A 26146-nucleotide genomic window follows, 5' to 3' on the forward strand; every position below is an offset into this window, starting at 1 on the left:
TCCAAATTCTTGCAAATAATAGCTGTTCATGGAATACAGATTATGTGCCCTAGTTATTCAGTCAATTACAGATAGGAAAACTTGTGTGATGTGAGAAATACTTGTATTAAAAGAAGATGTCTGTATTTGTGAAAATCTTTTCTCCTTTTTATTACTGTGGGGTGCTACATTAGGATTGAAAATGACAGTGAGTAGGAGTGAACATCTGAGAAATCTAACATTTAATGCTATTAGGTTAATATTTGTGGAAGTGAAAGCATTAGTCGCTCAGTCGTGTCCCACTCTGCAACCCCATGGACTGTAGCCCACCAGGCTCCTCTGTCCATGGAATTCTCCAGGCAAGAATACTGAAATGGGTAGCCATTCCCTTTTCCAGGCGATCTTCCTGACCCAGGGATCAAATCCAGGTCTCCTGCATTGCAGGTAGATTCTTTATCATCTGAGCCACCAGGGCAGCAATTAACAGTGATTTTTAAGTAATCTTATAATCATGTCGGTTGAAGATCCAGAGCTCTTATTTATTGATACTATAGCATTCACATTTATTTTCCTAAGTAATTCATAGTATCTTTACTCATTCAAAAGCTGATCCCATTAAGTGAATCAACAAAGGATAATTTGTTATTAGACAAAATGTTTGAACATTAGCAAGTTTGTCCCTTTCAAGAGTAATAGTGCATTGTAGCCATTGTTTCTGAAAGAATAACTTATATAAGAGTATCTGTCAAAATGCATATTGATTAACTCAATATTCTCACCTTTCAGTTTTTAATGATGGCAGTTCCAGGGAACTAATGAACCTTACTGGAACAATTCCTGTGCCTTATAGAGGTAAATGTCTTATGTGATTTATTTTTCTAACGTAGATGCATTTTAATTCATATTTAGTTGCCAAAGAATTGTAAGTAAATTAAGCTTGCTTTCTCATGACTTTCATGATAATATAGAAGCTTTAACTTCTAATTGAAGTTCATTTGGCAGCAGCACCTAATATTTTCAGCTTCCTTACAAAGCTTGCTTCCACCACCACCTTCCTTACAAAGATATATCAACAAGTAAGTACCTAGAAGCACTGGGAGAGTTTTGTTTCAGAGAATCTTAGAACTAGAAAGGGATCTTGGCTGCCTCCTAGTTCAGTCTCCCATCCTATTCAAACTTATCTGACAATGGGAAGCCGTGTACTGTAGTGACTAAGATAAAGGCTTTACAGTCAGGGCAGAGTAGGGTTTTAGTTCTCGCTTTGTAATCGATTAGCTTTGTGGTGCGTGCTTAGTCACTTCAGTCGTGTCCGACTCTGACCCCATGGACCATGGCCCACCAGGCTCCTCTGTCCGTGGGATTTTCCAGGCAAGAATACTGGTGTGGGTTGCCATTTCCTTCTCCAGTGACAAAGTATGAAGTGAGTGAAGTCACTCGGTCGTGTCCGACTCTGCGACCCCATGGACTGTAGCCTACCAGGCTCCTCCATCCATGGGATTTTCCAGGCAAGAGTACTGGAGTGGGTTGCTGTTTCCTTCTCCAAGCTTTGTGGTAGTGGGCATCTATAGCATTTGTATAATGGTCCTAACTCAAGGAATAATTAATTTGTAATAACATATATTGTAAAGGATTTAGCTCAGAGACTGGTATATAATAAAGAGGTACCAAAATTAGCTATTATCTATGGTTGTAATGCTGATGAAGGATAATTACATCTCTTAGCCAGTCAGCCACCCTCTGATGGAATACTTAAAGCGATGATGGAGCATTCAGCTTCATAAGCAGCTGTTCTGTTTTTGTTGGTTAATTGTTTCTTGTGACTAGCTAAGGCCTGTGTCTTTGTAACCTACCCACTGATCTTTTTTTTTTTCCCCTGCTATGCGTAGGGGTTAAGGGCTAGGGATACAAAGGTGAATAAAAGATGTACTGTATCTGGAAGAACATACAGAAATAGAGGAAATGGGGAATAAATAGATATTTATACTATTCTATACCTGCTATAGAATAATAAAGTACATGCTGTGAGATTATAGAGGAGAACAGGAACATAGAGGAAGGTCATCCAAGAAATGATGTTCAAACTTATTATTAAGGGATGAGTCAACCATTCAGAGGGAGAAAACACTTGCGCATCAGCATTTCATAGAGCAAGTATGAGTAAAATGCAGAATAACTGACTTTGCCTTTACCCCAGGAAGTAAGCTCTGATATGAGTGAATAGGTATGAAAGTAGGAGGCAGAAAACTCTTGTAGACATAATTAAAAGCATTTTTTTTTCCAGTTTTATTGAGATGTAATTGATAATAGCATTGATAAGTTTAAAGTATACAGTGTAATGATTTGATTTCATACATCAAGAAATGATTACCACAGTAAGTTTAGTGAACATCCATCATCCCTTATGGATACAATTAGAGAAATAGAAAAAAAATATCTTTCCTTTGTGATGTGTACTCTCTTAGCTTTCATATACAACAAAAGCAGTGTTCATGGCATTTATCATGTGGTACATTACTTTCCTAGTACTTATTTTATAATCTGGAAGTTTGTACCTTTTGATACCTTCCTATAATTCACCCTTCCCCCCAGCCGTCACCTCTGATAACCACAGATCTGATCTCTTTTTATATGTTTGCTTATTTGTGCATGTTTGAAGGATAATTCACCTCTAACACTGTTTTTGTTACACAGCATCGTGATTTGATATTTCTGTGCATTTCAAAGTGATCATCATGATAAGTCTAGTTACCATCTGTCACCATACAAATCATTACATAATTATTGACTTTCCCCTAACTATACATTTCATACCCGTGATTCATTTGTTCTGCAGCTGGAGGTTTGAGCCTCTTGATCGCCTTCACTTCCTTCTCTCCCCACACCTTTCTCCCCTCTGGCAGCTGCCTGTTTGTTCTTTGAATCTATGAATCTGTTTCTGTTTAGTTTTATTCATTTGTTTTGTCTTTTCAATTCCACTTATAAGTGAAATCATACTTTATTTGTCTTTCTCTGTTTGACTTATTTCAGTTAACATAATACACTCTGGGCCCATCCATGTTGTCACAAGTTGCAAGATTTCATTCTTTTTTTATGGCTCAGTACTACTTCATTGTGTATCTGTATACCACATCTTTATCCATTCATCTATCAGTAGGTACTTAGGGTGCTTCCATATCTTGGCTATTGTCACTAATGTTGCAGCTTTCCAAATTAGCATTTTAACTTTCTTCAGATAAATACTCAGAAGTAGAATTGCCAAATAGTATTTTGTTCTGTTTTTCATTTTTAAGGAATCTCTATACTGTTTTCCACAGTGGCTGCACCAGTTTATATTCCCACCAACAGTGCACAAGGGTTCCCTTTTTTATGTACATTTTATCTAAACTAAACCTCTGTTCCCTCACCATTTTTTATATGGCACAGCTCTTAAGCCTGAGTAATTCTGGAGAAAGCATCGTCGTTTCACAAAGCAAAGAATTCTAGGTGGTGGAAATAAAGTTATGTTTTGTGTATTAAGATGTATCCTTTGTGTGTGGGGGGGGTGGTTCATTGTAGAAGTACTTTTGAGCAAAAAAATAAATCCGAAGTCCCATCACTGATTTTTTTCAAGTGAAATGTATGTATATATACTTTTATGAAGTAACACTGTTTCTCAGAAGGGGACATGTATCTGAATTGCTAGGTGATTCAGATGATTGCTTGGGACATTGGGCTTTGAGCTTAGTAAGAAAAGTCTTTGATTTATGTTCAGTATATTAACTCTATTGGATCCTTTGAAACACTGTTCATTTTGATTACACGTAGGCAAGTTTCTCAGCTGAGAGAGATTCTATTTCATAAAGAGAAGGAGATGACATCATTGATTTTGAAACCACCTCTGAAAAGCCATTCATTGGTCAAGCTGTGACCAAACAGTCAGCATCTATTTGACATTTGGGTTAGATCTTACACAGTCTTGACTTTTGGCACGGGAGTTTCAAGTCCAGTGTATATCCCTTTCTGGTAGAACGTCGTTATCTCTGGTCTTCCCAGGAAATTTTAGTAACTGAAGTGACAGAAGTCCAATAATAAAGAATGGCTTGAAATGAAAGATAATTTGTGAATAATCTGTTTACAGCAGTAAGCTCACACTGGTAGAGTAGTGATCAGTTAACTCCTTAATCCTGCTCTTGTATTTTACAAACTGAAATTTTGAGAAGCTGATCTTAAACAGACTTTGAAACATAAAATATTTGTTGTGATTTTTTTTTTTTTAAGTGTTGCTTAGTTGTAACTCTTTCTTGCTTAGGTACTAAACCATTATTGAAAAATAATAAAAATAGAGTAACTGAAGTTTCTCTTTCTCTCTCAGGTAATACATACAATATTCCAATCTGCCTGTGGCTGCTGGACACATATCCGTATAATCCCCCTATCTGTTTCGTTAAGCCTACTAGCTCAATGACTATTAAAACAGGAAAGCATGTGGATGCTAATGGGAAGATATATCTTCCTTATCTACATGAATGGAAGCACGTAAGTATTAATGGTATTCTGTGAGTTTGTTGTATTATATATTTTGTTCACTAGCATCTACTTTATGTTAACACTCAAGGAGTATTAAAGGAGGATAAGATCATGTGAGATCACTAATCACTGAGCTGGGTAATTGAAAAAGGCTTTTGAAAGAAACATGTCTTGTGTTTTTATAGAGCTTGGTAGTTTACAGAATACATGCAGTCACTGTTTTGTTTGCTTGAGTTGAACCTTTAAGAATAGATAGAATTCACATGTGGGGAATACACTTTAAAAAGTAGTATTCTTTGGCATATATTTGTGACACTGTTCAAATCTCATTACTCAAAGTGTTCCAATCAAGAAGTAATAGGAATAAACTTTTGATGGTTTAGCTCTGACAATTTCTATCTAAAATATTGCTAGAAAACCAAACAAAGTTGAACCAACATCTGTGGAACACTTTGTAGAACAGTGAGGCAGTTAGGACTTGAAGGGCCAAGATCCTATGAAGAAGGAAACCGTAAAAAGATGAATCAGCTTCTGTCAGTTTTCCCTAGGAGTATTTACTGATTGTTGGTGCAAGGTGAGACGCTGAGAATCTGAGCAGAAGGCCTTAGCTAGAGGCAAAGAAGACTGCAAAGTTTCTGACAGTCTCCTAGAGCCCCAAAGAAAACATTTGTTCTGTCTGCTAGCTACCCAGTATTTTAGGAGCCAAGAATTTAGGAGAAAAGGAAGCTACAAAGAAGGGAGCCAGATATAATCTGAGTTTCCCCCTCAAGACATATGCTGAATTCCTAAATTTCAAAGACACAATGTTAAAAAAAAAGCTAAGCAGAGACCCTCTGAAAAACACAGCCAACTTCTCAACAGTCCTAGGTTGTGGAAGCAGTAGGAGTTCAAAACCTTATCAAGGAGGACGGGTAGAAGTAAATACCCTGGATTCTTAGTTGGCATGCTGGAGGAACACACCCTGTGAGTGAGAACTCAGGCAGAATGAGCCCTATAAAACTCCAACCTAGAATCAGCTCAGCCCCTGCTTATATTAAGGTGATTTTCCATACTTACCTGCCAACGATAAAATAGAGTGAACTTTGGCTGGGGGAAGATAGTATATAGAATCTGTGTAATTATTCATGAACAGTGTCAAGCATACAATTTAAAATTATCAAGTACATCAAGAGATAGGACATAGAGTGGGGGAAAAAGACACTAGAAACAGGCACCACCCTCAGGTAACCCATTTATCAGACAGAGACTTGAAAATGATTATGATTAATGTGTTCAAGGTGGAGAATTATGTTAGGTATATGATTATATTAAAAATGAACCAAATAGAAATCTTAGAACTGAAAAATAGAATAATAGAAATTTAAAAACTCAATAGGTGGGTTAGTAGCAGATTGGACTCAGCAGAAGAGAGAATCACTGAACTGGCATATAAATACTTTATATTTGTAATGCTAGTGACCTAGAAATAACCTTACAAAAGATGTACACATCCATTACAGAGAAAGAAAGAGAACCTTATTCATGGATTGGAAGACTCAGTATTATATAGACTCTTTATTTCCTAAGAGAAGCTTTTGTTTCTTTGTGTATTTGTTTCTTAATTTTTTGAACTTGATAAGCTGAATCTAAAATTTATATGGAAATTCAAAAGATTAAGAATAGCCAAGAAGAATAAGATGGAAAGGACTTGCCTTATAGGCATCAAAATGTTTTTTTAAAAAACTAGTAATTAAGATGGCTTGGAATTGTCAGAGAAGTATTCAGATGGATAGATGGAACGTAATAAATAACCCAGAATAAAGATCCACTATGCAGGCATATGTTGGAGACATTGCAGACCTGATTCCAGACCATAACAATAAAGCGAAATATTGCAATAAAATGAGTCACATGAATTGCATGGTTTCCCATTGCATATAAAAGCTAGGTTTACACTGTACTGTAGTCTGTTAAATGTGCAATAGTGTTAGGTCTAAAAAAAAAAATGTTTATACCTTAATTAAAAAAAAATATATTGTATACTGTAACAAACTATAATAGAACATGAGAAATGATATGTATAATTGAATCACACTGCTGTACAGCAGAAATAAGAAAAAGACTAAATTGAGCTTATGCAAATTAAGAACTTCTGTTCATTAAACACACATTAAAAGGTGTGAAAAGACTAACCATAAACTGAAAGAATATACTCGTCATCTACAGTATAATATCCAGAACATAAAAATAACTTTGGGGAATCATAAAAAGAAGCCCAGTAGAAAAATAGATGAAACTCTTGGATAAGTATTTCACAAAAAATCCTAATGGCCAATAAATATATGGAAAGATTTTAATCCTGCTAATGGAGAGGGAAATATATAATAATTTAAAATTCACAAGGTACCATTACATGTCCATTAAATTTTCACTCCCGATTGACCATACCAAGAGTTAAGATGTGGAATAAAGGGAACCCTTAGGCATTGCTGATGGAGGTTTACACAGCTACTCGAAATTAGTTTGGCATCACCTAGTAAAGTTGTGAGTGGGCATGCCCTGTGTCCTCACGGTTCTGCTCCTTGGTTCTACTTTACGCTAGAGCGGGGTTTCTCAGCCTTAGTGCTACTGGCGTTGTGGGTTGGGGGTTGGATAATTCTCTCCTGTAGAAAGGCTGTCCTGTCCATTACGGGATATAGAATCCTTGCCCTTTATCCACACGATGCCAGTAGATGCCCCATGACACACACAGTTGTGACAACTATAAATGTGTCTAGACGTTTCTAAATATTCACTAGGAGGCTAAAATAGCACCCCCAGTTGAAAACCACTGCCCAAGAGTAAACCTTGCACATGTATACTAGGAAACATAGCAAGAATGTTCACGACAACATAAATAATCAATCCACATGACTGTTAGCAGTATAGAAGCATGAATAAAGAAGTTGTATATTCACTCAGTAGAATACCATACAGCCATCAAAATGAATTTATAATTATATTCTTGAACAAGAATGTATCTTAAAAACATTGCTGAAGTAAGTCTGACTAGAATACACTTTGATTTAATTCATATGAAGTTCAGAAATATGAAAAATTAAACATACTGTTAGAGAATTGTTTATGAGATATAGTATGTTTAAAGAAAGGAATGATCATCCACTAAGTCAGAGAAGTGGGTAACTAAATAGATGGGGATGCAGTCCGGAACTTCTAAGTTACTGTCAATCTTCTTAAGTTGGGTGATGGCTACAAAAATAGTTCCTTTATGATTACTCTTTAAAGTTACATTTGTTTTATACATTTATCTGTCTATGTATGATATATTCCACAGATCTAATAAGACATAATGGTAGCTAATTTTGGCGTGGTATTCAAGGTTATATCAAGGAAGATCCTGATTTTTAGCTACAGATTTTGTCCTTTTGTAAGCACTTGGGAGTCACTTTAGGTGTTTGAACAAGAGTAGGGTATTAAATGCAGTGATTATCAGGTATAATATCTGAAGTATACTAGGTAAATACATTAATTAGCTTTCTGACTGAAAAATCACTAGCTGCTCTAAAACATTCTAGAGATTTAACACTAGAAATTTCTTGCCCACATAATAGCCCACTGGGAGTCTTCCTTGCCGGCAGGCAACTTTCCTTCACTAGAGCTCCAGGCACCAGGCTCTTTCCAGTTTGTGGTGCCACCACCTCCCAGGGCTTCAGAGTCCTCTGCATCAAGGAAGACAAGCAAAGAGGGACTAGTGGAGGACTGCGTTCCTTATGCACCTTGGCTTAGAAGTTAAATCTCTTCTGCTTATGGTCCATTAGTAAAATCTAGTTGCAAGAAAGACTGGAAAATGTAGTTACTGCCTAAGCAACTGATTCTCAGCAACAACTCTGTATTAGGTGTGGGGAGCATGAACTTCTATAGAAAATCCTCTCAATCATAGCAAATAAGGAAAACTAGAAGCCACACAGAAGGCTATTGCAGTAATCTAGCATGATGCAGAAGATGAGTGAGGGCTGCTGTCATTTATCTTGATCTTACCAATTAAATTGCTTATTAATTTTAATTCTGAACATGTATACTGCTTGGAATGTAAAATTAACCTTTTTATTGCTTTCTGGAAAAGCAAACAAAAGGGATAGGGAAGGAAGCAATTTTGCTCTTACCAGGGTTTTCAATAGGGAAGCAGTTTTATAAAGATATGTTTCAGTTGACCTTTAGGCATTTGAGCTAAAATAAACTAATATTCTTGCTATTTTTTTTGGTATCCTTTCCATATTATTCTAAATTAGTAATTTGTCATTCTGAAATATTAATGTCCTATTGCTTTATAATAGGCCTGAAAGTAGATACAAACAGTTCATTTTCCTTCTTTCAAAAACTAACATGAAAGGAATGGTATGATAAAGAATTAAAGTAAAACTTGTCTTGACAAAATGATGGTTATGAGATTGTATAAATGAAGTACTTATTCATACTGCATGAGTGAGCCTTTGAAAGTAATATGCTAAGTGAAAAAAGCCAGACACGTATTACATTATTTCATTTACATGAAATGTTCAGAGTAGGCAATCCATTGACAAAATAGATTAGTGATTACCAGGGGCTGGAGGGAGGGGGAAATTGGAAAAGATCACTAATAGATACAGATTTCTTTTGAGGATGATGGCAGTGTTCTGAATTAGATAGTGATGATGGGGGGAAAACCCCACTGAACTGTATACCTTTAGATGGTAAATTTTATGCTATATCTCAGTTCTTAAGTTGCATGATTTTAAAATCACTTTCTGAGTGAGTTTGGGAGTTTTCTTGAACTAAAGATAAGAGGTTAAATTTTGTGGTTCCCAATAGCAGCCCCCACACACCAGCCATAACCTCCAGCCCCCTCTCTTCAGCGCTGCACAGATGCTTTGCATGCTTGCTCCCAGCCTCAGCCTGTCAGTTCATAGACATACATGAGAAAGATACTGGAGTAGTGAGAATCGCTAAGTTTTCATAAGAGCCTTTCTGAAATGTTATCTGTTGTCGTTGACCATGCTTTGGGACAGAAGTAAACAAAATGGTGCTTAGGAAAGTTGAAAACAGCTAGTAAATTCTTCTGTCAGGAGAAGGGAAGGTATGAAGACGGTTAGCAGATCAGGATCATTGAGTAACCCTTCAGAACTTGATGAACTCGTGAATAAAGTATATGAGATGAGCTATACACAAAATATAGTAATGGGTGGAAACGGGATCATCAGATAAGTCAGTTTGAACAACTTTGCCTAGCGTAGTTTGTCTTAAATTAGTGATCAGTTAGATATTTGAGAAAAAAATTTAGCAGCCTTTATGGGATACAGCACTCTCTTTGTAACTGATATTAGAAGGAAAGATCCTTTAACAATTTGTATCTTTTGGACAACAATCTCGTAATTTCTAAAATGGAGTCTACCTATAATTTAAGAAATTACAGTACTATCTTTAATAAAAATTAGTTGAGGAACATGTGTTTTCAAGGTAACATTGTTATCTTTTTAAAGGCCTTAAATAATATTTGTGACTAGTGCTTACATCTCTCCCTAAATTTGTACCAGAATCCTTAATTTGTCCTCTGGAAATACAGTAAATTTTGGTTAGCTATATGGAGTCACATGAAGAGCAATACTATCTGAATTTTTGCAGTATGGTGCTTTCGCTAGTGCTGGTTTTCTATACATGAAACAGCAGCCTTGCTACACATAATAAGAAATAATAAGAAATCACATAGCTCTGTTAGTTAAATGTAATTTTCACATTTGGAGTCCTACAAAGAAAATTGTGGAACTAAGCTGAAAACAGATAAGAACTGGCCAGACATTTCCTGTTTACCAAAAATTAAATCTGTAACTGCCTTAAATTTGTTTTCCATTTTTAGCCACAGTCAGACTTATTGGGGCTTATTCAAGTCATGATTGTGGTGTTTGGAGATGAACCTCCTGTCTTCTCTCGTCCTACTGTTTCAGCATCCTATCCACCATACCAGGCAACAGGGCCACCAAATAGTAAGTAGAATTGAGATTTGATTTTTAAACTTGTATAAACAAAAGAAAACAGAAAATCTTATAAAATAATTTTTTTTAATGACTTCCCTTTGCTTTTTAGCTTATCAAGTTAGTGGATTTTTTGGAGGTATTCTGAGGCCCCACATCTGCATGTACAGATTCCCAACAAAGACTGGCATTTGGGCTTTCGTTTGTGGGTAGAAATCTTAACTATGGATGTGCTGGATTCCAAAATGGAGGAGAAAGAATGCTGGAATAGAGCTGGAGTTTTTTTTTTTTAATTATGCATGCCATGGAATAGCTTTATTTGATCAATTTGGAGGCAGATACAACCTGAAAGGCAATCTGACCTCTCCTTTTCTTTGCAACTCCAGGATCAGCGTTGTAGATAATAATCAATTACAAAATCAACTATATCATTCATGTTCAGCTATTCTGGGTATACACAATGACCTAGCTCTCAGCTTTCTTCTCTTGAGTACAGCCAATTCATTTTACTTTGAGTCCAGGGGGTGGGGCATGGAGTCAGTATCAATTCTCCCCTAATTGGTGTACATTATCTCTATTATTTCTGGATTTGTCTTTTTTTTTTTAATAATTCTTACTGATACTTTAAAATCACTATAGATGATTGAGAGTTGGTTGTACTTGTTTTGACTTTACTAAACCTGTTTATTGTGTTTTGAGCTGTGGTTTGTTTTTTTTAACAGATTTTGTTTATAATTAACCAAATTTATTTATCTTATAAGTTAGATTACATTAACTTTCATTTTCCTTCTGCTGAAAATTATCCTCCTCCTCTTTTATTCATTCTGTCTTGAGTGGCATCTTGACTCACAAGCTGAATGGAAATCTAACAGAATTTCCTGAATCCTTTTCCTTCCCTACTTTCCCAGAAAAGGTTTGGTTGTAGCATTTTGTAGCTCTTTTAATAAAGTAGATTCTAGGGATTCTTTTGGTCCAGAAATTTGTTTTCATCTTAATAAATTCTGTTGACTTTAATACACAAGATTAATCTTGCCCATCTAAGTTTGAAATGCCAAATATTTCCTAGCTCATCATTCATATTTATATGCTCAAATAACGCAGCCAGTGACCACTTACAATAAAGGTAAGAAAGTTAGTCTCCTAAGCAGCATATTTTTCCAAAATTTCTTCTAGTTTTATATTAACATGGGAAGTGCAGCATTCTCGAAAGAGATCTCACCAAACAGATTACTGTTACAATTCCATTTTGTACTCATCATTGTAAATCACTAAACAGTCTAGAGCTAATATATGTAAATTACTAAAAGAGACCAACTTACTGTCTACCCAGTACTTTTTTTTCAATACTTTTTATACATTTAAACAGTATTCTTTATTATTAGGTATGACTGCAAAGAAATGAAGGTCTGAATTCTGTCCTACACATACACATCAAGGAAAAGCCCACAAATTTGGATCCATACTTAAACAAATACGATCTTCTAGTTGAAAAATTATGTACTTTTATTATTATCATCATTATCTTTAAATATTTTTGATCTTTGGTTTTAGGATGACTTTAGAGTTAGGTAGAAGTCACACCAAAAAAGTGTGCTATGGCCAAACTTCATTTTTTGACAGTAATAGTCAACACTTAATCAGTGGTAACTGTGAGACACAGATAAACACTTCATATTCTTATTTAATCCTTATATATGTTATGCTTATTTGTATTCCATTTTATTCTAGCTCTGAAATTATTTCACCTCATTATCTGCTTCCTTATCAGTCTTGGACTCAGATAACTTTTCTTGTTTCCCAAAATCAAAATTTATAGAGTTTGGTCAAATTACTAGCTTTGCAGAACCTTAGAAAAGGAAAATTACTTATAATTATGAGAATATTGCTTATAATGGTGAAATGTCATTTATATGTGTGTGAGAGAAACTAACATGGGGAGAGAAACTAGTAAGTGACTGTACATGTTGCTGATACCTAATAGTGGCCGGCCTCATCTTTTGATGTTCATAAAGATCAACCGTGTTTTGACCCAGGAAGAAGAAATGTTTTATGAGACTTAGCAGTTGTGACATTTTGGAAAGTGTTTTCCCTTTCTGAAATAGCATTAAACATCATCCTTAGCTTCATTTTTCTTAAGAAAAAATTTACTTATGATACCTATAGATATATCTTAACAGGAAGACTATGAACACTGATACTTGGGGGTGTAAGCTCAGCAACTCTGATAAAGACTTTAAAGGCCTGTAGTCAGAGCCCAGCAAGCTTCTGCCATCTACTTGCATTATGTCCTCCAAAAATTTATTTCTGGAAGGTTCCACCTCTCTTCAAGACTTTGTATACTATTCATCTGTTCAATCACTCTTGTTTACCACCACATCCTGTGTTGAAATTAGCTACCTCCTGTACGATCCCATCGGAGGAGGCAGTGGCACCCCACTCCAGTACTCATGCTTGGAAAATCCCATGGATGGAGGAGCCTGGTGGGCTGCAGTCCATGGGTCGCTAAGAGTCGGACACGACTGAGCTACTTCACTTTCACTTTTCACTTTCATGCTTTGGAGAGGGAAATGGCAACCCACTCCAGTGTTCTTGCCTGGAGAATCCCAGGGATGGGGGAGCCTGGTGGTCTGCCGTCTATGGGGTCGCACAGAGTCGGACACGACTGAAGCGACTTAGCATCAGCAGCAGTACAATCCCATATATAACACTCTGTACTCATCCTGTCATGACACTTGTCCCTCTGTATTGATACTCCTTGTTTATCTCCTCATAAGACTATAAGCAGCTTGAGGCTAGGAAGTCTTTTTTTTTTTTCCCAGTCTGGTACGTTTCATAGGAAGGCACTAAAATATTTATTGATTGAATTAATAGCTAATTCATCATTCAGTGAAAAAAATTTCACTGAGGATAATTTGATTCTCAGACAAGTCATTTCTAGTTAAGGCTGAAATTCTCTTTTTCTTCTTGGGTTGGTTAGCTTCTTGGCACCACTGACTAGCTTCTATATCATTAGTGTTCTCTTTAAAATAGACATAAAACATTCTTTAAGCATGCTAGCTTTGAACCCCTTAGTATTCCCCCTTAGTATTTCCAAGCTTTTGTTTGTTTGGTTTTAACTAATCTAGGTGAATATAAGTTCTGTGTAGGACTTCTTAATAGTAATCTGAAGTCCTTTAAAATCTTCACTGAAGCCAACAAAACCAACTGTGCTAATTGGTCAACATAATCTTGTAATAAATATCAAAAGATATCTTAGATATAATAAAGAGGTCATTTTGTAAGAAGCTGACCTTGGACCCCTTCCTCCAAATTCCAAACTGAATTGACTCGTGTCTCAGATTGTAGATTCCTTTAGGCTTGAAGAGCTAGCCAAGTTGACCTGTTGGCCAGTTATTCCTTGTTGGGATTGTCATGTGTGTTGTCATAAGTCATGTTTAATGCTTTTAGAATTATGTGATTTGAAGATATTTATTAGCTGTAGTAAAGAACTAATATGGATGGAGTGTTTTGTTGGCAAGATTTGAATTCTTTACCTGTATGAAATATTGCTGTGGTTTGATAGTGATGTAAGTCTTATTTAATAACCTGTATATCCAGGACTATGTGCATATTATTTTAAAATGTTAAAAATTATTTTTAGCTTCCTACATGCCAGGCATGCCAAGTGGAATTTCTGCATACCCATCTGGGTACCCTCCCAATCCCAGGTAATGAAAAAATATCTTTTGAATAGTTGTTTTAGAAATTCTCTTAGATCTAGAATAAAATAATGGGTGCTAACTAGGGCATTAAAGTAAATTTGGTTGTAATTTAATGGAAGGTAAAGCTCAGTATATTGGTGTAATTTTATCGTATATACATAGTTGAACAGGAGTTTTTTCCGTTCTAAGGAAATGCAGCTCTATTCTATTTACAGACAGGAAAGGGGTGGGAAATGACGATGATCTTGATTAGTTTTGGACCTTGAAATCCTTTCCTTTTGAGAACTCTGTATATCCCATTGTAAATAGATGAAAGATTAATGGAATACTAACTATGATTTCAGCCATGGAGAAAAATATTTTAATATCCTTTTAAAAAACTGACCTTTTCTGTAAACTATAGGGGATGAATTAATAGTTCATATGATGGGGTCACTCTTGTCCGCATGATAATACTTATTCAGTTCATAGACTATTATTTATTCAGTTTTTTGCCAACCTTTGTTATCCATATGATAATATTATAGAAGTAAATTAATAATAAAATTAGTCTGTGAATAATACATGTGAGAAAAATCAGTAAGAAATAATTATTAACCCATGTTTTAAATGTGTGCCTGTTTCAGTGGTAATCTAGGAGTAGTTTCCACTCCTTGGGGTTAACTTAGAATCCAAGGTGGTCTTGGGACTGGCTTAGAATGCAAGACAGGCCTATACTTGGTGCCCAGATGAAATATACAGCTACTCGAAATTAATAAGAATTAACAAAATTTTAACCCTCGATTCTCAGCTTCAAAAAACCCTCACAAATAAATGCAGCCAAATTTCCTCAACACCTGCCATAAATAAACATATGTATGTACATATATAATATGCTGACTCTTATAAGTTAAATTTAGCAAGGATATTTATTTGGGGGCCTTTCTTAGTTTCAGGGATGAGCTTAATAAGGTAGTAAATATTCTTTTACATTTAGATGAGTAAGCAGAGACTAGATGAACATCCATCAGAGACAAGAGAGACAGATTCCTATGGTTGTTATATACAGTAACAGGTTATCAGTTTTAGATTTCTTAAGGCTGTTAATTTTCTGATTAAGTTACAGAAATGGAATTCTGTCTGAAGCCTTAAAATTATAAGCCTTTATAATCAACAGTTGCTAGTAAACTAGAATGAGCTTCGGGTACATAGGGAATGATTATTAGAAGCACAATAAGGAAATGGACTTCTGAACAATAAAGCCACTTCAAAAAAGACTCGTAGATAAAAATGAAGGCTGAAAATATTGACAGAAATGTGAATCATATTCATTTAATCTTATATAACCTTCAAAGTGTCTTTTGTAAGGTTATTTGTAAGAAGTTGCTTTTTGAGGCATCTATTTTTCAGAGATTTAATGGGGTTGTATGTGTGTGTGATGTGACTTTTAATCTCATGACATGCTGATGAGTTGTTAAAGGTAACTGTATTCAAATTGCTATCTGTATCTTTCGACCTATGAAAGGTCTTGGCAGAAGAACCTGAGAATCTCTTTCCCCTCTTCCTTTATCCTAAAGGAGAGTTAATAAGTCAGTGACTCAAGAATCTGTATTTTTAAAACAGTGAATATGAGATTATTTATTCTTGTTATAGAAAGTTGGAGTAGATAACCTCTAAGGTCTCTTTCAAATTTTAAGATCTTTTGAAAGTTTTATTTAGCACCTGCAGCATGTATACAAGGAAATTAAAAAGTATGTCAAGAATAGTTTGAGTATGGGTATATATACTAGCAAGCATGTATTATTAGAAAGAGTTTCTGATAGCAGAAAAGACAGGAAATGGTAAATGCGGGGATAAACTGAGCTTTAAAGGAGAGGCCACGTCTGACTGGAGGTGGGCGCTCAGAGGCGGCTTCGTAAATGAGGGAACTGATTTATGAGGATGACCTTAAGAAGAAAAAAAGGCGTTTAGAGGTGAAGGGAGCGGCAAACAGTAATAACATTTTACAGCTGAGAGGAAACTTATTAGTCATCAAGTTCAGCAACTCATTTTATGTAGTCACAGGTATGATATGAAAACCAAAAAAAAAAAAAAAAAATCCCAGCAAAGATTAAGGAAACACCCTAATATGGCAGGAAAATACAGGATCATTAGTAGGAAAATTGGAAAGAAGAGAGGTGCAATTTTCATGGAATATGAGTACTACATGCTAGGAAATCAGAATGGAAAAGCTCTCACAAAATATCTGTTGCTTCAGTTCTGATATTGTTGGATTGCCTTTAGAAAAACTCAGGTTGCTTTCTGCTGCTGTGAAGGTGGCCCTCAAATAACCAGGGCCAAGGGGCTTCCCTGGCAGCTCAGTGGTTAAGACTCTGTGCTTCCACTGTAAGGGGCATAGTTGATTGGGGAACCAGGATCCTGCATGCTGTGGGCCAAGAAAAAGCAAACAGAAACCACGGCCAAGCAAGAGTGTTTCATTAAATCCAGTGTCGTTAATGGAATTTCTGTAGAACTTCACTTAAATAGGCAACTGTAGCCCTAAAACTGCAAAGTCTTGAGCTCATAAAACAATGGAACATCCAGCTTAGCTTCCTGGGCTTCTTAAAGACACCTGGAGTTCGGGCCATCGCGGTGGTTAATGCTTTCTGTCCTTGTCTTTAGTGGTTACACAGGCTGTCCATACCCGCCTGGTGGTCAGTATCCGGCCACAACGAGTTCCCAGTACCCTTCCCAGCCTCCTGTGACCACTGTTGGTGAGTACCCTTCAAAACTGTGTTTCTGCTCAGAAGGAAATTCAGCCTCCTGTTGTGAAAAGTGCCTTTCACGTTTCTCTTTTTGATAAGTTTGACATTAACGTTGTGTAAGTTTGAGGAGTGCAGTGTGTTGTTCTGATAGATTTGTGTATTACAGGGTGATTGCACTGTAGCAGCACTAACTACGTAATTATCGGGCACTGTTACATTCCGTATCCATTCTACAGCATGTTAGGTCGCCATGGTTTACTGCTGCTGACGTTGCTGCTTAGTCACTCAGTCGTGCCTGACTCTTGTGACCCCTTGGACTGAAGCCCACCACAGGCTCCTCTGCTCACGGGCTTTCCCAGGCAAGAATACTGGAGTGGGTTGCCATTTCCCTAGGGCATCTTCCCAACCCAGGGATTGAATCCACATCTCCTGCATTGTCAGGCGGATTGTTTACCACTGAGCCACCAGGGAACCCCTGTGGCTTGTTACTTGTTACGGATTTGTACCCTTAAATACCATCAATTTTATCACCCTCCTCCCATTTCACTTTTACATAAGAATTGTTAGAATACTCTTTCTTTTTAGAGCTAAAACTCTTAATGGTCAGTGCCCTATATTCTAAATCTTAGAAGTGATTTATCATCATATAAATGAGCCTTCTACCAGAGCATAGAAATAAATTTGATTGATTCTTAATCACTTATTCCTGTGTTTTTATGGGTGAACCTTGCATGTGTTGAACTGTTAAAACAGATTCTTCGGTTTTCCAGCCTGGTTATATGTAAAGATAGATGTGCATTTTTAGGAGAAGAAAGCGCCATTGGGAAATATGAGTGGGTCAGGTAAGACCTGTTATTTCTGACCAGTAGTTCCTGCTTTTTTATGTTGCTTATTAGCAGTTACTTGAAATGTAATTTTCTTCAACTGAGAAAATGAAAGTGATACAGGAACTTCTACAGTCCCACCACCCTTCCTGACCATCCACCACCACCTGTACCACCGTATTTGCCTTTTCCCTGTTCTTACAGAGAGTGGGTCTTTCCCATTCTATTGTTTTCCTCTCTTTCTTTGCGTTGTTCATTTAAGAAGGTCTTTTCATCTCTCCTTGCTATTCTTGAGAACTCTGCATTTAGTTAAATATTTTTCCATTTCTCCCTTGCCCTTTCACCTTTCTTCTTTCCTCAGCTATTTATAAAGCCTCCTCAGATAATCACTTTGCCTTCTTGCTTTTCTTTTTCTTTGGGATGATTTTGGTCACTGTCTCCTGTACAACAATGTTATGAATCTCCGTCCATAGTTTTTCAGGCACTCTCTCTGCCACCTCTCTTTGGCACAGTGGTTGGGACATAGACTTGGATTACTGTCCAACATTAAACCATTAATGTTGAATGGTTGCTTTGGAAACAAACCGAGATCGTTTTGTTGTTTTTGAGATTGTACTTAAGTACTGCATTTTGGACTCTCTTGTTGATCATGAGGGCTACTCCATTTCTTCTAAGGGATTCTTTCCTACAAAGAAAAGAGTAGATATAATGGTCACCTAAGTTATATTCGCCAATTTTCATCCATTTTAGTTCACTGATTTCTGTTACCTCTTGCCATCTCCAGTTTGACCACCTCCCACTTACCTTGATTCGTGGACCTAACATTCCAGGTTCCTATGCAGTATTATTCTTCACAGTTTTGGACTTTACTTTCACCACCAGACACATCCACAACTGAGCGTTGTTTCCGCTTTGGCCCATCTGCTTCATTCTTTCATGGAGCTAATAATTGCCCTCTTCTCTACCCCAGAAACATATTGGACACCTTCCAACAGGGGGGCTCATTTTCTGGTGTCATATCTTTTTTGTCTTTTCATACCGTTCATGGGGTTCTCATGTCAAGACGCTTAAGTGGGCTGCCATGTCTTCCTCCAGTGGACCAGGTTTGTCAGAACTCTTTACTGTGACCCCTCTATCTTAGGTGGCCCTGCACAGCACGGCTCATAGCGTCCATGAGTTATACAGGCCCCTTTGCCACAAGGCTGTGATCCTTGAAGGTGTCACCTCCATGATGCCTACTTAATACTCTGATTTTGGCATCATCCTTGATTTTTCATCAGGAACCTGTTATCTTCAAAATATATCTAGAATCTGATCATATCCAGTGCTGATCCGAGTCACCGTTCTCTCATCTGATTCACTTCAAAAGCCTTCTTCTGTCCTTAGCCCCTACATCTGTTTTTAGCATAACAGCTAAAATGATCCTATTAAAAGATAAATAAATTATATCACTTCTCTGCTCAAAACCTTCCAAGGTTTTCCTGTTTCACTCAGAATTCATTCCACATTTCTGAGGCTTAGAAGGCCCTTTATGATCCTGCTTTCCTCCCCATTACTTCTGACCTCATCTCCTACTCATCTCCTCCTACTCTTGTGTTTTAGGATTTGTCCACTGCCTATTTCCTTTGCAAGGAGTAGTCAGGCCTACCCTGACCAATCTGTTCTCACCACCACCCTGTACATGTATACAAACATGTGGAACATCTAGAAAGTTCATACAGGTTTTTCTGTAAAATGGGAAAATCCAAAGGACCTTTTTGGCCAACCCAAAAAGGGTTGTGAATTTTACTTTTCTGTTACATTTTCTGATAGATTGTGACCATCCTGATATCTGTTGTAAATATCCCTCCCTCCCAGCAAAAGTGTTTTCTTCAGTTGTTTTTGTCATTGATATATTCTAATTGAGATTCTAGTGGCATTGGTTTTGTTTTTTAAAAATATTCTCATCTGTCTGTCTCATCCTTCTATAATACAGGTCCTTTTTTTTTTTTTTTTACAGTGTAATTTTATTTATCTATTTTTGACTGTGCTGGGTCTTCATTACTGTGTGCAGGCTTTGTCTAGTTGTGGTGAGTGGGGGCTGCTCTTCGTTGTGGCGCGCTGGCTTCTCACTGCAGTGGCTTCTTGTGGAGTACAGTCTTCAGCACACGGGCTTCAGAAGTTGCAGCTCGCAGGCTCTAGAGCACAGGTGCGGTAGTTGTGACGCCCTGGCTTAGTTGCTCTGCAGCATGTGGAATGTTCCTGGACCAGGGATCAAACCTGTATCCTCTGCATTGGCAGGCAGAGTCTTATCCCTTTAGCACCAGGGAAGTCCTACAGTGTAATTTAAATGCTTGAGTTAGAAACCTGATGATGGGAGATCTTTAATCCAATAAGCAAAACATACTAATTCTTATTAAGTTCTCCGTTTTGGCTCAGGCATCATCAATAAATTAATAGTGCTGTTTGTTAACCCTGTATTTCTCATTGAGATGATGGTATCTGATTTGTAGAGAACCTCAGTTTCCAAAAGTCTTCTATTTCAATGCAATAGGTATGAAGCATTTTATAGCTTAGAATAAATGACATCCATATAACAAGAAATAGGAATATGGGGAAAATGGTATATTTTGAATCAAATCTAATGTTTGTTTTTAGAACAAGTTATCAAAGCAATATTTTATTGTATTTCTAAGAGTACTTTCTTAGAAAGTCTGGAAACAAATTATCATTCTATGATTATAATATCCTTAATGTTGCTTTTCTACCCTTTGTTACTTGTCTACTTGATTTTTTTCATCATATTTTAGTAGTACATTGTGAAAAACACTCTTGAACTTCAAAATTGTCATAACGGAAAGCAGAAACATTAAAGTATCATTTGAATATTAGAGTTCACGAGTAGTCACATTTTCTCAGTCTGCCAGGGGTCATCAGAATTTGCACTATTATTTTTGTACTATTAGGCATGAGAAAGAATTGATGTGTTTATCCTTTGTGGAACTTGGTAGTGTAAAGATTTTGATCTTACAATGTAAAGCACAGACTTGTTTGAAGGCATCGTTCATTAACTCGTACCTTATCAGCGTGGGTGCCTGTGCAGTATTGAACAGTGTTGAAGTAAAAGAACCACTTAAAAGGAATCGATAGAGATGACTTTTTTTTTAAGGCAACCAACACTTTCATTTGCATTTATTTTTTGCGACATTATTCCCAGACTGTAAGTTTTGTTTCTCCGTTTCTTCTGGGATCTTTCTCTCCCGGGCAGCCTCCTCTCCTGGTTTAGGAGCAGTCTGTTCTTTCTCAGTTAGGAGCATCAGTGAGGCAGGGAGAGCTCAGGGACCGCCCGATCCCACTGTGAGCTCTGTAAGGCCTGCCCCGCATTCTGGGGGCTTTGTTCACCTGGATGTGCTCAGTGAGCAGAGAATCTACACCTAAGCCCTTCAGTTCAGCTTTACTCTTTGCATTTTTGAGCATGTGCAATAAAAATTCAGTATTCTGTCTGGGCCATTGATCCTGCATCCAACCCCACTGTTTTGCCTGTGCACACCTACCAGCTCCACCGTTGTGACAACGGAACGGCACACGTCATTTCTGTAGAGTGACATCCTTCAGATACTTGGTGGCTTTTTGGATATGCATACCCTTAGTGGCCTGGGCAGTTTCACGAGTGTTCTTAAACTGAACGTGACGATTTGAACTTCTTGATTTGCTTGATTTTGTGGGGTTTTCTGGGTCAAGTGAATAGCACATCATTTTTAGAGGTCACCTTAGGCTGCTTACCGGAAGAGCGAGATTACGTTCTGTATAGCAGTCTCTTCTGAAATAATGCAAAAGACTGAGGATTGATGCAGATCTTGGAGCTTAAAACAGCTTTTTCTGACTCTATTCCATGTAGATTTTGAACACCATTTAAAAGAAAATAAGAAAATTTGTTTTGTCATTTCATTTTATACCTTTTTCATTACCTCTCAGACAGCTTCTGGCCTAACCTGACCTTTAAGACTACATTCATGAGATTGATGCTCACTGAGAGCATTGATTAAGCAGTGACAGCAGCTGTTGAATAATGAAAAGCCTTTTGATGGTGCTTTTCTATCAGGTCTGGGCAACTATAGTGATATTTTAATCCATTTATATTATTTAATGAGGGAAAAATTATGATCTGTAACTTAAATTCTTCCTTGAAGTTCTTATAAGATCAGGTTTATTTTTTTATGTCATCTTTGCACTTCACTATCAAGAGGAATTTGGATGGTTTTCCTGAGATTTTCTGCCTATTATTTATTAACAAAGCATCAGAAGGAAGGTGAACTTTCCTTGATATCTAAAAAAGATTAAAATTTTTAATTTGTTTTTTCAGATTCAAGTATATATTTCTTAAGACTGAAACATTTTTGTTAGGACGAGGCATATAACTTTTACCAGGTTGGCATTGCCAAAACTGTAAGAGAACTTGAACTCTGATCTTAAAGGCTTAAAACTACTGGACCATCACCAAATTATAAAGAATAAGTTTAGGAGACAGCATTAATATATGTTCTAATAGCAGATTCCAGAAAAAAGCAGAAGCAGGTATGAAGATGTAGTCATTTGTATGTTTTCAGGGCTGAAAAACAGGCACCTTGAAAAGCTTTGGTCCCCAGCAGGGAATTCCCATGGAGAAGGCCAAACTCTTTTGGGTAGCAAAGAGTGGCGTGATGTGGGACCAGTCACTTCCACCTTGATTCATGTTTAGCCCTCTCTGTCAGACTTCCGTGTCCTGATGGTGCACTCAGGTGGCAGTCTAGGAGTGATGAAGTTGTTGGATATTACAGTCCAAATTAAGAAAGATTTAAGATTTATCAAGCAGATGTTCAAGAATGTTACTGAAGTGTGGTCCCATATGGCACCCAGAAAAGTGTGCCACTCAGAGGAACCTCCGCCTGTTTTGAATATACATGTGAAGAAAGTCAGTCAACATACCGGCTCCTTTATGAAGTTCATTAGAGGATGTACTGTCAGTACATCAAACACATGTATACATACACATACCACATACCACCTTTTCTTTATCTATTCATCTGTTTTTTTAGTTGAAATGAAAGTTGCTCAGTTGCTCAGTCGTGTCCAGCTCTTTGCAACCCCGTGGACTATACAGTCCATGGAATTCTCCAGACCAGAATACTGGAGTGGGTAGCCTTTCCCTTCTCCAGGGGGTCTTCCCAACCCAGGGATCGAACCCAGGTCTCCTGCATTGCAGGCGGATTCTTTACCAGCTGAGCCACGAGGGAAGCCCTTGTTTTTTCAGTTGTTTGTTTATTAATTTGGTCATTTAGTGTATAGTTCCTGAGTGCTTGCTACATACCAGGAGTAAGAACCCCACTGGGAACAACACAAAGTAACTTACTGCCTTCATGGAGTTTGCATTCCAGTGAGGGAAGACAGGAAACAAACTCACAGAAAATACACCGTGTGCCAGGTGAAGATACATGCCATCTGGGAGCATTCAGGTTGAAGAGGGGCACAGGAAGACTGGGAGGGTGAGGACCGCCTCCTCTCCTCACCTCCTTCACGTCCACTCTGCTTACACACCGGGCCTTCTGCGGCCCTTGAGCAGCAGACACGCTGGTTTGCTGTTTCAGCCCCGTCTGTGCTCTGCTTGCCTGTATGGTGATCTGGAAATCTAGTCACCGCTGTTAGCTCTGCTTGAAGAGTTCTCTCTAAGCCTGGAAAAAGGCTTCTATGCCTTGTACTTTGAGGTGGGAGTATGTTTCTGGTTCAAGAACAGCAGAGAGGCCAGTGGTGTGAGTTAAGGGTGTGAGGAGATGGGGTCGAAGAGCAAATAGAGCTGGCTCAGGTGAGTCTTTGTGGGTCAGGGTGAGACCTATGGCTTTTTCCTCTTTGTGAGCTGGGGAGCCATGGGCAGGCTTTGAGCAGAGGAGTGATCTGATCAGATTGATGTTCTAACAGATACCTCTACAAGACCCTGGGAGGAAACAGTGGCCTCCTTGAAGAGGCCATTAAAAGAATCCAGGTCTGTGATGGTGGCTTGGACCTGTGTGAGGACAGAGGAGGTGGTCACGTGTTGAAGAGGGGTATCCATTCATCTGTTGATGGATGCTGAGGTTGCTTCTGTATCTTGACTATTGTAAATAATGCTGCAATACATAGGGGTGCATATATCTTTGAATCATTGTTTTTGCTTTCTTCAGAAAAATACTCAGAAGTGGAATTGCTGTATCACGTGGTGGTTTTATTTTTAATTTTTTTTAGGAACCTCCAATACTGTTTTCTGTAGTGGATGCACCAATTTGCAGTGTACGAGGGTTCCCTTTTTTCCGCATCCTCACCAGCACTTGTTCTCCTTTTGATAATAGCCATTCTGACTATTGCAGTGCCCTGATGATTAGTGATGTTGAACTCTTTTCATGGCCATCTGTATGTCCTCTTCAGAGAAACGTCTGTTCAGGTCCTCTGCCCTTTTTTTATCAGGTTGTCTTTTTTGATCCTGAGTTGTATGAGTTCTTTGTATATTTTGGATCTTAACCCCTTATCAGATGTATCATTTGCAGGTATCTTCTTCCATTCAGTAGGGTGCCTTTTTGTTTTGTTGATTGTTTCCTTTGCTCATCAAAAGCTTTTTTAGTTTGATGTAGTCCCATTTGGTTTTTTTCTTTTGGGTTTTTTTTTGGGGGGGGGTGCTTTTTTTTTGCTTTAGGTTCCCTTACCTGAGGAGGCATATCAAAAAAATGTTAAGATCACTGTCAAAAAGAGTACTGCCTATGTTTTCTTTTTTTTTTTTTTTTTTAAGTTTCTTTCTTACAGTTGTATTTAGATATAATTGACATATAGTACTGTATGAGTTTAAAATGTGCCGCATAATGATATGACTTACATACATCATGAAATGATTACCACAGTGAGTTTAATAAACATCTGTCATCTCCTGTAGATACAAAAGGAAAAAAATACTAAAAAAACAAGAACTCTTTAGGATTTACTCTTAATAGCTTTCCTATATAGCAACGTTAATTATATTAATCATGTTGTATGTTTCATCCCTAGTATTGCCTGTGTTTTCTTCTAGGAGTCTTATGTTTCAGGTCTTACAAACATTTAAGTTTAGTTCATTTTGAGTTTATTTTTGTATAGAGTGTGAGAAAGTAGTTCAGTTTGATTCTTTTACATGAAGCTGTCCAGTCTTTCCAAAACCACTTACTGAAGAGGCTGTCTTTTTCCCGTTCCGTATTCTTGCCTCCTTTGTCGGAGATCAATTGACCATGTGAGTGTGGGTCTATTTCTGGGCTGTCTGTTGTGTCCCATTAATCTGTCTGTCTGTTTTTATCCCAGCACCATAGTGTCTGGATTCCTGAAAAGCTCTGTAGTATAGTTTGAAATCAGGGAGCACGATACCTCTGGTTTTGTTCTTTAGTATTATAGATTTTTAAATTGTGCTCTTTCACAAAATAAAGGAATGACTGATTCTGACCCGTTTTTTTAAGGATGGAATCTGTCCCTCAAATTAATTGGCCTTTGTGCTTAAACCTTGCTAGTAGCGTCTTTCATTATTATGATAGTAGCACCATTTTTTTTTTAAAATAGTTACTACTTTGGTATCGTATTTTAATAAGGTCTATACTTAACCTTCACTTTGAATACTTGAACTATTATGTAAATTAATTTAAATCTTTTTTTCTGCTGTGTGTTTACTTTCGAGAAGTGTTAACCTGCTCATGTTTTCCTTTTTTCTCAGTGGTTGTGGTTATAGAAACTTTAGAGTATTGCTCTAATAGTATTTAAAAGATTAAAAAAAAAATTAAGGTCCCCTGATTTCTTTGGAAGAAAGTTTCATGACCTGCCCAGAGCCTGGCCAGTAGTATTAGCAGCTTACTTGTTCATAGACTATAAATAAAAAGCCCTTTGTAAGCAGCTTAATAAATTTGCTTGATTTGTGTTTAATAGCATAAATCAGAATGACTTTGCTCATACAGTTGTTTGAAATGTTTCTGTTCCAGAGCGACCTGTTTTTTTTGTTTTTATTATAAAAGGAACTAATATGGGCTTGATCCGGTGATCACCAGGGGCTTGACCTAGTTTCTGAGTAGATGGTCAATAAGTTTCTGTTTCAGATTGCCTAGGCACCGTAATTTGCTCTGTAGCACAAATGCCATTATTACTGAAGATGATTATGTGAGTCTTGAGCAGGTAACATCAGAAGTAAAAATGCTGGGGGGCAGATGACTCACTTTTGCTGGTTAGATGTGAGGTCAGAAAAGTTACTAGTTATTATGTATTTTTCTTTGGGGTTACCATGGATTCTTTCCCTAATGAGCTTCTTTTTGAATTGCAGGAAGTAGTGATCATCAGTAGGTATTGTTAGGAGATAAATAAAACCGATTATCTTTAACTGTTAAAAAAATGGTTCTGAATCAGGAAGTGCACTTGACTGGCCCAGATTATTCATTGAA

At 37.3% G+C, this 26146-nt stretch overlaps 1 protein-coding gene across 2 annotated transcripts in view; it reads left to right on the forward strand.

The window, feature by feature from the left end:
• Positions 1-26146, forward strand: part of TSG101 (tumor susceptibility 101) — a 41437-nt gene that overhangs the window by 6476 nt on the left and 8815 nt on the right. The window contains exons 3-7 of one of the 2 annotated variants that reach the window (XM_065937268.1): positions 766-831; positions 4331-4494; positions 10355-10481; positions 14110-14176; positions 16811-16902. In XM_065937268.1, coding sequence (XP_065793340.1) covers positions 766-831; positions 4331-4494; positions 10355-10481; positions 14110-14176; positions 16811-16902 — 516 coding nt within the window. The remainder of the gene's footprint in view (positions 1-765; positions 832-4330; positions 4495-10354; positions 10482-14109; positions 14177-16810; positions 16903-26146) is intronic. The other variant, XM_065937269.1, reaches the window with a different exon arrangement.

This window comes from Muntiacus reevesi, chromosome 5 (assembly GCF_963930625.1).
Source record: "Muntiacus reevesi chromosome 5, mMunRee1.1, whole genome shotgun sequence".
Lineage (NCBI taxonomy): Eukaryota > Metazoa > Chordata > Mammalia > Artiodactyla > Cervidae > Muntiacus > Muntiacus reevesi.